The sequence below is a fragment of the Phocoena sinus genome, chromosome 14 (genome assembly GCF_008692025.1).
Source record: "Phocoena sinus isolate mPhoSin1 chromosome 14, mPhoSin1.pri, whole genome shotgun sequence".
In the NCBI taxonomy this organism is placed as follows: Eukaryota; Metazoa; Chordata; class Mammalia; order Artiodactyla; family Phocoenidae; genus Phocoena; species Phocoena sinus.
The window spans coordinates 84678604-84695422 of NC_045776.1; the positions used below are offsets into that span (position 1 = coordinate 84678604).

At 46.3% G+C, this 16819-nt stretch overlaps 1 protein-coding gene across 1 annotated transcript in view; it reads left to right on the plus strand.

Moving 5' to 3' along the window:
* The window catches only part of TMEM132B (transmembrane protein 132B), a 386360-nt gene that overhangs the window by 151196 nt on the left and 218345 nt on the right, over positions 1–16819 (plus strand). The window contains 1 exon segment of the mRNA XM_032603526.1: positions 132–1023. Within this exon segment, the coding sequence (XP_032459417.1) occupies positions 132–1023 (892 nt within the window).

A 16819-nucleotide genomic window follows, 5' to 3' on the forward strand; every position in this document is an offset into this window, starting at 1 on the left:
TTTCACCGCGAGGAGACCCAGGATTCGGGTGGGCGGTGTGTTGTGTGGATGGGTGGAGGCGGCCCTGCGTTAATTTCATTACCTCTCCGGACTCGGCTCTCACTCTTCCCCTGCTTCCGTTTCTCGTGCAGTGACGGAGAGCCGCGCCATCGTGGACAGCCTGCAGAGGTTTTCCTCGCTCCCTGCTTACCTTCCCACGAGCTTCCACGTCTCTAACGCAGAGGAGTCCTTCTTCCTTAAAGAGGCCAACCAGGACGTCACTCGGAACTGCAGTCTGCAGGCCCGGGTGGAGTCGTTCTTTATCTACCGAGCCAGGAGCCCCCCGATGGTCAATGCCAGCTATGGGCCATTTTCAGTCGAGAAGACGGTCCCCCGGGAGTTCATGCTGACATCTGCACCCTTTGGCAACATGGGCCAGTTTCCCTTCAACTGGAAGTTGAAAGCCCACATCCTCGGTAGCTCCATCTACTCCAACAGACCCAAAGTGCAGACCTTGTTCTACATCACCGGGATGGGCTGGGCCGACGGCGACCCAGCGGAACAGCTCCCCTGCGTCAAGATGTTTGCTTTCCCGGAGGCCAGGGAAGTGGCGGCCAGCTGTCGGCTGCAAGGGACCCCTGGGCTGTGTGTGGCTGAGCTGGAGGTGCTGCCCGAGTGGTTCAGCTCTGGGCTGGACCTGGAGCCCGAGGAGGAGATCCCAGCCCTGCTGGGCGGCACGGCCATGGAGCTCTTCTTCACGCTGTACCCGGCCGACCAGGCCGGCCAGTGTCCCCTGGAGGAGGACAGCAAGTGGGAGAACAACATACACTCGGGCCAGGACAGCCCCCCGCCGGCGCCAGCTGCCCGGGAGAGGATCGGGAGTGTCGTGGTCTACCCGACCCAGGACGATCTCAAGTGGTCCCTGCTGAGCCTGGATGAGAACGTCGTTCTCTCCGTACCTCTGAACCTCGTCCGGGAAGGGGACACCGCCACCTTTTTGGTCTCTCTGGCCAGTGGCTCTGTGGCGGACCACTTCGCTCTCAGGTGAGAGGCTTTGGGGGGTTGGGTGGGATGGAAACCAACTCTTGATCGTCCGCGAGCTGTTAGTCTGTCGAGTGGCTGTTGATGCTTCGCTGAGGATCCAGCATCGTGAGGAAACTTACAAACATAAAATAAGACCCAGCAAAACAACACACCAGACACCGTAAAGCAGAGTATTTGGGGGTGGGCCCTGGGCATCCCTGTGTTCTAAGCACCCCCTAAGTATAGTTCTGGTGTGAAGCCAGGATTAAAACCTCTGCGTTGAGAGCAGCAATTCGGGCTGTGAGGTCCAAGTTTGTCCCCTTCAGGCTCTCACGTGATAGTCTGGACCTCTTACTGCCCCCTTGATGTGCCAGGCAGAATCCCATAATGCCCGGAAGTGGACACCTTGTAAATGAATTCCAATTTCTAACTCCACGAAGGAGCTTTCTGAGACAGTGTTTCCCACCTCGCAGCTTTTCCTCAGTAAAGAATCCTTTGTCAAAGCAAAGCAGCTGTCTCTATCTGTATGACAAAGACTTGGTTTGAGGATTGCAGAAAGTGAGGAACTTCTCTGCGCTAAGGGGACAAACCTGTCTCTAGCTTACTTTGCTCACATAGGTTCCTGGGTGTCAGTAGGAAGCAGCAGTAGCTCTGCTGCGTACCGGCTGTGTGTCCTGGGGCAAGTCACCTAACCTCTCTGGGCCTCAGCTTCCTCTTTGGTAGGATGGGGATAATGATGGGATCTATCTCCCAGGGTTGTTGTGAGGATTACACAAGTTAACAGAGTTCTTAGAATAGTGCCTGGCACGTGAGGGGTCTCCACTGAATTTAGGCTCTGGTGTTTCCTGGTCCTCAGACGCCGAGCTGGTAGACATATAAACTGCAATGCACGTGGGGCTTTGTTTTGCTGGGTGCAGGTGAGGAAAAATAAGATTTAATCGTGAGTCCAGTATGGTCCTTCTGATTCTGACGGAGGCCGATGTACCAGATCACGTCTGTTTGGAGGTGCGCTTGTTCAGAGCCTGGCAACAGGATCCCGAGGCTCTGGCAGATCCCAGGTGGGTTTAGTAGCCCGCAGGAAGCGGGCTTCCTATTCGGAGCCCCTTGAGTTAGTCTTGGTGGTAAAACTGATTCAGAAATTGGTGTGGACCCAGCCCTGTGCTAGTCACTCCACTGGTGGGGCTGGGGTGGTCTAAAACCCAGTTCTTGCTCTGCAGAGATTCTTCCAATGCAAGGCAGTGCAAGCTGCTCACTATAGACCAAGGATGGCCAAGGGATGGTTTCTGCTTTCCTGCCCTTCCCTCTCCCAAGGCGGACACGACCAGTCAATTGCAGCACCTCAGCACTCCCTCTGCTGTGGCAGACATTACTAATCTACTGCACTGAGCTCAGAACTCCAGGCAGCCCCTACCAATTCATGTGAGGTAGAGAGTATGACACTTAAGACTGAACTTATTTGCCATCCCTGATGTAGAGAGAATGTTGTTGGGTGAGAAGTTTGAGGAAAGGGAGAGCAGGTGGCCTGGTGGTCGGGGAAGTCTGGGAGCCTGGCTGGGAAAGGCATTTCAGGCCGGGGGAATGTCATAAACAGTACCAGGTAACTGACTGAGGACGTAGAATGGTCCAGGCCACATTCTAAGTTGTTTACATGCCTTAACTCACTGAATTCTGACAACAAACAACTCAAGGAGGCAAGTACGGCTATCATCCCCATTTTTCCGAGGCACAGAGAGGTTAAGTAGCTTGCCCAAGGTCACACAGCTAGGGAGCAGTGAGTGTGAATCCCGGTGGTCTGGCTCTAGAGCCTGTGCCCTGGCTGGTCTGGCTCTAGAGCCTGTGCCCTTCGAAGACAGGAGGGGGCAGCTGCCGCCCCTGCAGGCTGCATGTGGCTCAGTCATGCCAGAACTGAGGGTCAATTTAGGGAGGGAGAGGCTGCTGAGACCAGAAGAGGTTCCAGCATCCACAGTGTAGAGGCTCCTGAAGTGTTATCTTCATGGTGAGTAGAAACCCCTCAAGTTTTTTCTTTCCCACAGAAGTTAATGTTAGAGCTGAAACGGACTATAACACTGACTTTGCCTTGAGAGGTCAAATCGTGAATTGTCAGTCTCCAGGAAATAGTAGCCACAGGGCCTTTGGTTGTGGGGCCTTGGGACTGTCCCAAAGGAAGAACATCTAGCCTAGAGTTTGCAAACTGGTGGTCATAGCAAATCTAGGTCACAGATGTATGCTGTTTTTTTTTTTTTTTTCCTTTTAAAGCTCATATGGCAACCCTTAAAATATTTAAAAGATTTGCCAACCTCTAATAATAGGGAGATCTCAAGTGTCATTTACTTGGAAAGTGTTGAAGATTTGGTAACTTGGCAACAGTTGGCTGTAGTTAGGGAGTGGCTTTCCCCTTTAGATGGATCATGCATCGCTTAGTTCACCCCAGTCCCCACTACACCCTATTGTCCCACACCTGGCCCATTGCACTCACTTATCTGGCTCCTGTGAGCATTTAAGAACTCCTGATATAGTGTTGAAAAAAGGGGGATGCAACGCTTAGAAGAGGGGCTAGATTCTAATCTATGGAGGCAGGCATCACTGACTCATTCACTGTGTGTCAGGGAGATAGAAGGAAATGAAACATCCCCTCCATCATCACCAGCATTATTTAGTGAATTAGTTGCTTCATGTAAAGCAATTAGAAGGGTGCCTGGCACCCTGTAGATGTTCAGAAAGTGTTAATTGATACTATTATTTACTATAATTGATGCTATTTTTCATACTATTATGTGTTAATTGATACTATTTAACAAATTTTTTATTGGAGTATAGTTGATTTACAATGTTGTGTTAGTTTCTGCTGTACAACAAAGTGAATCAGTTATACATATACATATATCCACTCTTTTTTAGATTCTTTTCCCATATAGGCCATTACAGAGTATTGAGAAGAGTTCCCTGTGCTATACAGTAGGTCCTTATTAGTTATCTATTAATATTTTATATACAGTAGCGTGTATATGTCAATCCCAATCTCCCAGTTTATCACCTCCCCTTTCCCCCCTGGTAACCATAAGTTTGTTTTCTACATCTGTGACTCTGTCTCTGTTTTGTAAATAAGTTCATTTGTACCATTTTTTCGGGTTCCACATATAAGTGATATGATACTTGTCTTTCTCTGTCTGACTGACTTCACTTAGTATGATCATCTCTAGGTCCATCCGTGTTGCTGCAAATGGCATTATTTCATTCTTTTTTATGGCTGAGTAATATTCCATTTTATATATGTACCACACCTTCTTCATCTGTTCGTCTTCCATGTCCTGGCTATTGTAAATAGTGCTGCAATGAACATTGGGGTGCATGTATCTTTTTGAATTATAGTTTTCTCCAGATATATGCAATCGATGCTATGAATTCATGCTTTTTAATAATTATGTATACTGTGCCAGGCTCCAGTTGTATCTCTCATTGTATCATCACGGGCACTGTACAAAGTATTCATGCCTATTTTATGAATGTGGAAACTGAGACTCAGAGAGCTTAGGGGTTACCTGCCTGAAGCTGTGCAGTGGGGAAGCGGTGGGACTGGGGTGTGGGTCTGCATGCAGAAGTTGAGAGCTCCCTTTTAAAAACACTCTTTTCGGCTGTTCTGCTTGTGTAGGTGGGGACTGAGCTTTACCTCTCGAATCTTTCTGGGTCAGCATCTAGAGTTTCTTGTCTTTATGCCTTCCTAGATAGGACTTTCATTTCTTTCTTTTTTTTTTTTTTGTGGTACGCGGGCCTCTCACTATTGTGGCCTCTCCCGTTGCGGAGCACAGGCTCCGGACGCGCAGGCTCAGCGGCCATGGCTCACGGGCCCAGCCGCTCCGCGGCATGTGGGATCCTCCCGGACCGGGGCACGAACCCGCGTCCCCTGCATCGGCAGGCGGACTCTCAACCGCTGCGCCACCAGGGAAGCCCAGGACTTTCATTTCTTTTTGTTTGTTTGCTTACAGAAACTTTATTCACGTGTAAATGATACGACAATAAATTTGATTTAAAAAACCAGTATATAACTATCAACTGCATTCTTATACGAGGATAAAGTTCTCATTTCTTTTACTGGAGTGTAGTTAATTTACAATGTTGTGTTAGTTTCAGGTGTACAGCAAAGTGATTCATTTACACATACATACATGCATATATATGTATATATTCTTTTTCAGATTCTTTTCCGTTATAGGTTATTACAAGATATTGAGTATAGATGACTATTATTTCGTACGCTGTACTTTATGGCCAGAGAAGACTGCACTGAAATTATGGCAGTAAACGAAGATCACCTAAATGTGGACACACAGAGCCTGTTTATCCAGAGCTTGCTGTATGGCAAGGGGGTCAGTCGCCATCACTGGCGTGTGGCAGAGAATCAAGGGCAGAAGGGGAAGGGAGGAAGTTTTTCATGGAAACAGGGAGGCTCAGGTCTGCTCCGATTGTTGCCGTGGGGAAGCTGCAGGTAGGCTCCCTAGCAGTGAGCATCTTACGTGACGGATCTGGGGGGCATATTTGGCTTTTTTCTGGTTGACCTTGAATTGGAAGCAGAGGCTGTAAAAAGGGCAGCTGGCAGTCGTGGACCAACTTCAGACCTTTCTGGGCTGATTGTTGCCGAGGCTGTGGTTTGGCTTTTTGGCTTGGTTGCTGCAAGGTTGTGGGTCAGATTTTTATTGTCATATATGGTCTGGCTGTTGTCTTTTTGTGTATTCAGGCTCTCAAAATAAAACAGTTTTTGGGCCTAGGGGAACGTATTATTTCCCAACATAACTGATTGTCTGTTTTAATCACGTCTTTTATGAATGAAATGTGACATATTTCATTCGGGCTCAGATGAGACCCCGGATCAAAGAGTGAACGTGCACAAGATTCGCTGAGATCTAATTTTAGAGCTGAAGACGTATGGACAGGGGACAGATGGGTGCAGTTTTCATGTGTCACGTTGCTATTTCTGACTGCATATTGTACTGGGGCCAGTATGAACAAAAGTTGGATTGGTTGTTCTCTAACACAAATAGATTCTGTTAAAGGCTAGTATCTAAAACTGACCCTATATTGAAAAGTCTTTTAGCAAAGGGTTAAAAAGGGTGGTTTGGAGGGGTTGGGGGCTGCTGGCAGGGCAATGCTAGGCTGGATTCGGGGGAAGTCTTTCAAACCAAGAAAGTTTGACATGTTATGAAAACTTCCCCACTCCATCTATAATGTCTCCAAGGCTGAGAGTGATCCTGAGAAACTTTATCCCTGATTTATGAAAGTAGCTCTTTCTCAGCTCACATAGAGACCCTCCCGGGCTGACCTCTCATCCTGTTAGGCTATGGAGCCCAGTGGTTAAGATTGTAGACCCTGCGGCCAGACATCCTGGGTTCAAATTCTGGCTCTACCACATACCAGCTGGGTGACTTTAGGCAGGTTACTTAACCTCTCTGTGCCACGGTTCCCCCATCTCTAAATGGGGGCAGTTTATACTCTAAGTGGCTATTTAGGAAGCACCAGCCTTGTGCTCAGCCAGATTCTCCCATTTCATCTACTGTCACCCAATCCTTCTGGTTGCTCAGGCCAAACATCTAATCACTGGACTGAGTTTTGCCATTTTCTTATACATCCCCCTCCATCCGAACTGTCCTCAGATCCTGGGGCTCTTCCTGTAAAGTATCCAGGATCGAACAACTGCCGTTGCTATGACCCAGGTCAAGCCAGGGTCCCCTCTTGGCTGGATGCCTACAGGAGCCTCCTGACAGGTCTCCCAGACTCTATCTTTGCTCCCTGAGGTCTTGAGCGAAAGCCAAAGTCCTCATATGGGCCCACAGGCCTGGCATGATCTGACCCTACCCCACAGCCCGCTGCACTGCTCCGATTTTTTGGACATACTTTATCATTTATGTTAATGACATACTATATCAGTGTTTATGGCCCACCTCTTCCTGCTAGAATATGAGGTCCGTGAGGGCGGGGACTTTTGCCTCATTTGTTCTTTGATGTGTCCTAAGGATCCAGAGCAGTGTCTGACACACAGTAAGTGCTCAAGAAATATGTGTTGGAACGCCCATTTATGATAAAAACCCTCCAGGAAGTAGGCATAGAGGGAACCTACCTCAACATAATAAAGGCCATATGTGACAAACCCACAGCCAACGTCGTCCTCAGTGGTGAAAAACTGAAACCATTTCCGCTAAGATCAGGAACAAGACAAGGTTGCCCACTCTCACCACAATTATTCAACATAGTTTTGGAAGTTTTAGCCACAGCAATCAGAGAAGAAAAACAAATATAAGGAACCCAAATCGGAAAAGAAGAAGGAAAGCTGTCACTGTTTGCAGATGACATGATACTATACATAGAGAATCCTAAAGCTGCTACCAGAAGACTACTAGAGCTAATCAATGAATTTGGTAAAGTAGCAGGATACAAAATTAATGCACAGAAATCTCTTGCATTCCTATACACTAATGATGAAAAATCTGAAAGTGAAATAAAGAAAACACTCCCATTTACCATTGCGACTAAAAGAATAAAATATCTAGGAATAAACCTACCTAAGGAGACAAAAGACCTGTATGCAGAAAACTCTAAGACACTGATGAAAGAAATTAAAGATGATACAAACAGATGGAGAGATATACCATGTTCTTGGATTGGAAAAATCAACATTGTGAAAATGACTCTACTACCCAAAGCAATCTACAGATTCAGTGCAAACCCTATCAAACTACCACTGTCATTTTTCACAGAGGTAGAACAAAAAATTTCACAATTTGTATGGAAACACAAAAGAATAGCCGAATAGCCAAAGCAATCTTGAGAAAGAAAAACGGAGCTGGAGGAATCAGGCTCCCTGACTTCACACTATACTACAAAGCTACAGTAATCAAGACAGTATGGTACTGGCACAAAAACAGACATATAGATCAGTGGAACAGGACAGAAAGCCCAGAGATAAACCCACGCACATATGGTCACCTTATCTTTGATAAAGGAGGCAAGAATATACAATGGAGGAAAGGCAGCATCTTCAATAAGTGGTGCTGGGAAAACTGGACAGCTGCATGTAAAAGAATGAAATTAGAACACTCCCTAACACCATACACAAAAATAAACTCAAAATGAATTAAAGACCTAAATGTAAGGCCAGACACTATCAAACTCTTAGAGGAAAACATAGGCAGAACACTCTATGACATAAATCACAGCAAGATCCTTTTTGACCCACCTCCTAGAGAAATGAAAATAAAAACAAAAATAAACAATGGGACCTAATGAAACTTAAAAGCTTTTGCACAGCAAAGGAAACCACAAACAAGACGAAAAGACAACCCTCAGAAAGGGAGAAAATATTTGCAAATGAAGCAACTGACAAAGGATTAATCTCCAAAATTTCCAAGCAGCTCAATATCAAAACAACAAACAACCCAATCCAAAACTGGGCAGAAGACCTAAATAGATATTTCTCCAAAGAAGATATACAGATTGCCAACAAACACATGAAAGGATGCTCAACATCACTAATCATTAGAGAAATGCAAATCAAAACTACAGTGAGGTTACCACCTCACACCAGTCGGAATGGCCATCATCAAAATATCTACAAACAATAAATGCTGGAGAGGGTGTGTAGAAAAGGGAACCCTCTTGCACTGTTGGTGGGAATGTAAATTGATACAGCCACTATGGAGGACAGTATGGAGGTTCCTTAAAAAGCTACAAATAGAATTACCACATGACCCAGCAATCCCACTAAAGGGCATATACCCTGAGAAAACCATAATTCAAAAAGAGTCATGTACCAAAATGTTCATTGCAGCTCTGTTTACAACAGCCAGGACATGGAAGCAACCTAAGTGTCCATCGACAGATGAATGGATAAAGAAGATGTGGCACATATATACAATGGAATATTACTCAGCCATAAAAAGAAAAGAAATTGAGTTATTTGTAGTGAGGTGGATGGACCTAGAGTCTGTCATACAGAGTGAAGTAAGTCAGAAAGAGAAAAACAAATACCGTATGCTAACACATATATATGGAATCTAAAAAAAAGGAAAAGAAAAGAAAAAATGATCATGAAGAACCTAGGGGCAAGACGGGAATAAAGACACAGACCTACTAGAGAATGGACTTGAGGATGTGGGGAAGGGGAAGGGGAAGCTGTGACAAAGTGAGAGAGTGGCATGGACATATATACACTACCAAATGTAAAATAGATAGCTAGTGGGAAGCAGCCGCATAGCACAGGGAGATCAGCTCGGTGCTTTGTGACCACCTAGAGGGGTGGGATAGGGAGGGTGGGAGGGAGGGAGACGCAAGAGGGAAGAGATATGGGAACATATGTATATGTATAACTGATTCACTTTGTTATAAAGCAGAAACTAACACGCCATTGTAAAGCAATTATACTCCAGTAAAGATGTAAAAAAAAAAAAGAAATATGTGTTGGATGAAGAATTTGGAAGTATTGCAAGGCATCGTTGCTGGATGAAGGGAATGAACTGTCGAGACTATGAATTTATGAAGTAAATAAGTAAGGGTTTCATAAATATTGAGGGTAGGGACACTTGAGGATCCAATTCTAGCAGAAGTTTCCTCTTGGCTACAATGTGAGAATGGATTCATCATTTCTATTCAAATGATGGGCAGCGCCAGTGTATCCTAAACTTTGGTAATTCACACACCACCTTCGGGATTTTTTTTTTTTTGTCATATCAGATACCACCATATCCTACCAACATAATTTAAGTCATATCCGTGTGCCTTCTGCATGCAATTTGCTCTTTTTCTTTAAATTAAATCACTTTAAAAAACGTATATAAATACATTTAAAAGGACACCTCACATCTGCCACTGTAAGTAGAAACCAGTATTACTTGTTCACAGGAAAGGGCATTACAAAGATAAATTACGATAATAACAACAGCAAAAAAACCCAAACAAACAACCCACTACTAAGTTCCAAGTAGGTACCATCACCTGTGGAAGCCATGAACCTGAGGTCTGCTCTCTGTTTGAAAGGGAGTTGAGCATGTGCTGCTGAGAGGTGAGGGCCACGGAGACTTTCCCCTGGAAATCATCACAGGTCCTGTAGGAGTCTCACTCAGTGACTCCCTGTTATTTAAGCCACGTCTGTGCAACATCAGGACCATCTGCAGACCCAGGACCAGGCTTTGGGAAAACTGGCTGCTGATGACTTTCTCATCCACGGGATCAAGGAGGCACCAGGAAGCATCACTTCCTGGTCAGCTCAGTCTCCCCCATGGATGTCCTTTCTCTGACGTCACTTCCTGTTCCACGCCACTTCCTTGGGGACTTACTCTGTACCTTGCATTGCTAGTTAATGCTCCAGGTTGAGAATGTCAGACACCCCAAAGCCTTCTAGATCCCCTGAGCACATACACCATCTTCCTTCATTTCAGCACTGGCAGAGGCGAGATCAGAAGGGGTCGGAGGCAGAAAATCTAGTTGACTGTGGGGTGGGTGAGCCCTCAGGCTCGAATCTAGCTGTCACTGATGGAACAGATATTTTGTGATCACCTATTAGGTGTTGCCCGCCTTTGGTTTGCTTTTCTTTTTTCCTTCTTTCTTTTGAAAAAGCCACACACGCTCTCGTCCCTCATCAAGTTCACACTCTCCAAGGAGGAAGACAGTAAACAAGCAAATAAACAAATTTATACGTCATTAAAACCCATGCCAAGGGCCATGAAGGAAACAAACAGAAGGCAGTATATTTAAACTTCATGTATTTTAATTTTTTAAAACTTTTTGTCTTGGGATAATCTTAGACTTATAGAAAAGTTGCTAAAAAAAAAAGCCAGATTTCCCCTAGTGTGAACATCTTAGGTAACCACAGTATGAATATCAAAATGAGGAAGTTGGGCTTCCCTGGTGGCGCAGTGGTTGAGAGTCCGCCTGCCGATGCCGGGGTCACGGGTTCGTGCCCCGGTCCGGGAAGATCCCACATGCCACGGAGTGGCTGGGCCCGTGAGCCATGGCCGCCGAGCCTGCGAGTCCGGAGCCTGTGCTCTGCAACGGGAGAGGCCACAACAGTGAGAGGCCCGCGTACCGCAAAAAAACAAAAAACGAGGAAGTGAACACGGGCCTAATATTATTAACTAGTCTACAGGCATTATTAAAAAGTGCCCTGTGTCCCTGTAACATCCTTTTTCTGCTCCGGGAGCCCACATGGCATAGAATTGTCGTATTTCCTTAGCCTGATGAATTCTGGTCTTCAGTCGTTTTTTTCCTTTATATCTCTTTCATGACTTTCATACTTTGGAAGAATACCAAGAATGTTCCTCAATTTGGGTTTTTCTGGTATTATGATTAGATTGAGGGTATATGTATTTGTCAGGAATCCCAATGACGTGCTCATCCGTCTCAGTGTCATGTGGGAGGTACGTGATGTTGACATGCCTCATTACCAGTGATGTTTACTTAGGTTACCCCGTTAAAGTGGCACCTTTCCAGTTTCTCCATTGCAAGTATGCTTTCCCCCCTTTGTAATTAGTAATAACATCTGGGACGATACTTTGTGACTACCAACATCCTCTTTCATGTTATACTTTTGAATTTTAGCATCTGTTAATCATTCTTGCCCAGAATGCAGTATTTTTTAAATAGTTGAACCAGGAGTGGATATATCACAGGAGAATTTTGGCTCTGATCATTTCTTATTTGTATATAAGGAAGTGAGCCAGTCGCAATTAGTCACCACCAAAGTCACTGGACTTTTTCTGTTGAAACAAAGGAAGATGCTCTATGTACTCAGGCGGTCCACAAGGCTTTGAGGTGACTGGCATTCTTGACCTGGAGCGTTAACTAGCAAGGCAAAGGTACAGGATAAGTCCCCGAGGAAGTGGTGTGGACAGGAAGTGAGGTCGGAGGAGTGAGATCAGTGCAGTCTAAGGGGGTTAACCAGGGCAGGCTTGCATGGGCAGGTTTTGATCAGTTAAAGGAAAACGGTAGGGCAGTATGATCAAAGAGTGTGGTGTGCCCAGGACACTCTTGGAAGGCAAGTTTTTTTAAAAGGGTTAGAATCACTGAGGCTTGCTGTCGAATTTCAACTCCCCCTTCCTGGCTGTGTGACCTTGTACAGGTTACCTCACCTCTCTGAGCCTTGCCTTCCTCTCCTATATAAGGAAACTAGTAATAGCATCTGTCTTTTGGGATGGCTGTGAAGAGTAAACGAGATAATGCAGGAAGGTACTTGGCTTCAGTTTTGCCTGTGATGCTTGGTGCTACTCCTAGCAGCATCTAAGTGGCATCTGAAAGCTTCCTCCAGCACACGCTATGGGGATTCCCACCACATGCACTTAATTAGCATCAGTCACGTGCCAGGCTCCCCATTAGACCTTATGTGCGTCCTTGTGACAGCTCTGGAACTTACCTGTTTCCTCTACTTCCAGATGAAGAGACAGGCTCACAAGCACTAGGGCACTTGCCAGAAAGTGACAGAGCCAGGACTCCAAGCAGACCCACCCACTTCAAGCCCTCACCCATCTCAAGGCCCCGCATTGCAGATGTTAGTAACCTCAACTCGGGAATTCCCTGGTGGTCCAGTGGTTAGGATTCTGCGCTTCCACTGCTGGGGGCCCTGGGTTCGATCCCTGGTTGGGGAACTAAGATTCCACATGCCGTGCAGCGCAGCCAAAAGAATAAATAAATAAAAGGTAAAAAAAAAAAGTAAAAAAAAAATCTCAACGCTTACTTTCATACTTAATAGTAACCTGTTTGAGTAAGGTACCTCAGGTGGCACCCAAAATCCAGGCTTCATTAATTTTTTCCCCCAAAGAAAACTCAGATTTCCCTTGAGGAAACTGTGTGTAGACACAGATGTCTGAAATCTGCAGTCTCAGAGCCCAGATCAAGTCTAGGGCTTAGAGCTAAGGTTTCAGCAGAGCTTAGGAAGGAAGGCAGGTGATTATTTCCCAAACAAACCGTAACCTCCACAGCGTGTTTAGCTAGCTCCAAACGTCATGCGCTGCGTTCACTGAGTGTATTTCTGTTACTTAGTACACGGTGCTCAGTCCCAACTCTACCCTGCTTTCCCTCCAAGTTCACTGGAGTCTGGGAGCTCCGAAGGAGGTAAGGAGCAAGTGTAAATTTCAGAGGCTTGAGGATTCTAGCTACAGAAGGGGATTTTTTTTTTTTTAATTGAATGAAAGATTTTTTTTTTTTTTTGCGGTACGCGGGCCTCTCACTGTTGTGGCCTCTCCCGTTGCTGAGCACAGGCTCCGGACGCACAGGCTCAGCGGCCATGGCTCACGGGCCCAGCGGCTCCGCGGCATGTGGGATCTTCCCGGACCGGGGCACGAACCCGCGTCCCCTGCATCGGCAGGCGGACTCTCAAACCACTGCGCCACCAGGGAAGCCCGAATGAAAGATTCTTTAAATTCTGTAGTGCTTTACAGTTTTTGAAAGTTTCACACATATGGTTTCACATAACCCCATAATAACCCTTTCCCCCACCCCTGTCTTGCCCCTTCCCCCTTCCCCCTCCCCACTGGTAACCACTAGTTTGTTCTCTACATCTGTGAATCTGCTTCTTTTTTGTTTCATTCACTATTTTTTTAGATTCCACATATAAGTGATATCATACAGTATGTGTCTTTCTCTTTCTGACTTATTTCACTTAGCATAATGCCCTCCACATCCATCCGTGTTACTGCAAATGGCAAAATTTCATTCTTTTTTAAATGGCTGGGTAGTATTCTGTTCCATATCTGTATCTATATATCTATATCTATATATATCTATATCTCACATCTTCTTTATCCATTCATCTGTGGATGGACATTTAGGTTGCTTCCATACCTTGGCAATTGTAAATAATGCTGCTGTGAACGCTGGGGTGCATGTATATTTTCAAATCAGTGTTTTTGTATTTTTTGGGTATATAACCAAGAGTGGAATTGCTGGATCATATGGTAATTCTAGTTTTAGTTTTTTGAGAAACCTCCATACTGTTTTCCATGGTGGCTGCACCAATTTACCTTTTCACCAACAGTGTACGAGGGTTCAAAAGGGGATTTTTTTTTTGGTAAATAAATGTATTTATTTATTTTTGGCTGCACTGGGTCTTCCTTGCTATGCACGGGCTTTCTCTAGTTGGTGGCGAGCAGGGACTACTCTTCGTCATGGTGCGCGGGCTTCTCATTGCGGTGGCTTCTCTTGCTGTGGAGCATGGGCTCTAGGCGTGCAGGCTCAGTAGTTGTGGGTCGCAGGCTCAGTAGTTGTGGCTCGCGGGCTCTAGAGTGCAGGCTCAGTAGTTGTGGCGCACGGACTTAGTTGCTCCGTGGCATGTGGGATCTTCCCGGACCAGGGCTCGAGCCTGTGTCCCCTGCATTGGCAGGCAGATTCTTAACCACTGCGCCACCAGGGACGTCCCCGAGATTTTTAAAAATTTATTTCTTTATTGAGGTAACCTTGGCTTATAACATTATGTAAGTTTCAGGTGTACAACATTGTATTTCTACTTCTGTATACACTACAGCCTGCTCGCCACCAAAAACTTAGTTTCCATCCATCCCTCAGTAGATGATCCCCTTTACCCGTTTCCCCCTCCCTGCCCTCTTCCCCTCTGGTAACCACTGCTCCGTTCTCTGTATCTATGTGTTTTCACTCACATGTGGAATGTAAAAAAGCAAACAAGCCAAAAAATAAATGAACAAACCAAACCAAACCAAAACAAACAGAAGGAGATTTTGACCTGTGTGGATAGCTTTATCTCAGGTCGTAAGTCTGGAAAACTGGAGTGTACCTAGATCAGGGCAGTGACCAAAACCTCGGTGCGCATTTAGTTAAGCCACACTTAGATGTTTCGTTGCTTTAACCTTGGCAGTCATGCTAGGAGGTTGCGGTGGTTATCTTCAAGGCTGTCTTATGGACTGGGAAACCTAGCCTGCCCTCTCCTTTCCGGAACCTTTTCCTGCCTGCGGGCATAGAGAGGGCGGCGAGTACCAGCAGTGTCAGCCGCTGCTGTCCTGTGCCAGGTACTTGTGGTGGGGCTGCTAGTCTGCAGGTGGCTGGTGCAGGACCTTGGCACCCAGCCTCAAGACCCTTCTTTCCTCTCCCTGCTCAGGGTTGCCCTGTTCCTGGGGCACTGATTGAAATGCTTGCAGGGTGTGGCTCCATCACATCCAGGGATGTATCAGGCACATCATTACCAGTCTGGCAGCTCAGACATCGTCAGATAATTGTTTCTGTGTGTATGTGAGTGTGTGTGTGTGTGAGAGAGAGAGTGTGTGTGTGTGTGTGTGTGTGTGTGTGTGCGCATACACATGTGTCTCCATCATCTGGTTTCATTTGGCCAGTGGCAGGCATTGGGCAAGAGTCTGGACAGCGACAGAGAGAGCAGAGAGAGAGCGAACAGCATAGCTAGTCCCCCTCTTTGCCCTCTGCTGGGCTGTGGTGTGGTTGCATCCCTTCACCTCTTGCCATTGCAACTGCTGGCAGCTCCTTTCCGGTAATTCTGGGATTTAGTAATCACTCCCTCCTCTTGTCTCTTTAGACTAGGGGTAATACGGTAGATCCACGGATCCACGTTGTTTCAAACATACTTAAAGAATTTCCAGCAACTGAGTATCAGTGTTTAAATTTCAATTCATTAAAGTAAAATAAAGTTAAAAATTCAGTCTCGACTGAACAAGGGTCCCCAGTATTGCCCACACCGGGGTGCTTCACCATCCCTTGTCAGTCCTCTCTGCCCTGCCCACACACTTCTGTGAATAGCCCCTCTTGAGACCTGCTGGGGCCCTGCTGGGGCCCCGCTGGGCACCATGGAGAGTCAGCCAGTGGGGTCGTCAGGGAGGAAGATCTCTGGATACCGCTTCAACTACCTTTGAAGGTTTGCCTGACATGCTTCCCTGGCTGAAAGTGAGGGTCTGGTTGCCATGTTAGGGTCTGTCTTCTCTTCAGAAATTTAACCCCGTGAAGGACAGCTAGGAGTTTTCGTACTCGGTAGTACTGATGGGGCCAGAGCCAAATGGGGTTGGCTGTCCCCCCGAGGCTGTCCCATTCTTTTTTTTTTTTGCGGTACGCGGGCCTCTCACTGCTGTGGCCTCTCCCGTTGCGGAGCACAGGCTCCGGACGCGCAGGCTCAGTGGCCATGGCTCACGGTACCAGCCGCTCTGCGGCATGTGGGATCTTCCCGGACCGGGGCACGAACCCGCGTCCCCTGCATCGGCAGGCGGACTCTCAACCACTGCGCCGCCAGGGAAGCCCAATATAGATTGCATGATGTTTTTTTGTTTGTTTGCTTTTTCGGTACGCGGGCCTCTAGCTGCCGCAGCCTCTCCCGTTGCGGAGCACAGGCTCCGGACGCGCAGGCTCAGTGGCCATGGCTCATGGGCCCAGCTGCTCCGCGGCATGTGGGATCTTCCCGGACCGGGGCACGAACCCGTGTCCCCTGCATTGGCAGGCGGACTCTCAACCACTGCACCACCAGGGAAGCCCTGCGTTATATTTTTAATGGTTGCTTCAGGGCTTGCAATATATATACAACTTTTCACAGTCTACTTTGAGTTTGTGTGTCATTTCTAGTAAAATGTAGATGGATAGTAGGTCCATTATACCACCTGTGTCCTTGAAAGCTAAAGTTATTTTATATAATTCCATAACATAAAATATGTTAAAAACCCCAGAAGACAGTATTATAATTTTTGCCATAAATAGTTTTGTGTATTATAAAAAATTGAAGAAAACGCAAAAAACAAAATAGGTTTTTGCATTTATCCAGTTGTTTGCCATTTCTGATGCCCTTCATTCCCTTCTGCTGGCGGGTCTGTCTTCATTTGTCGCCATTTCTCTTCAA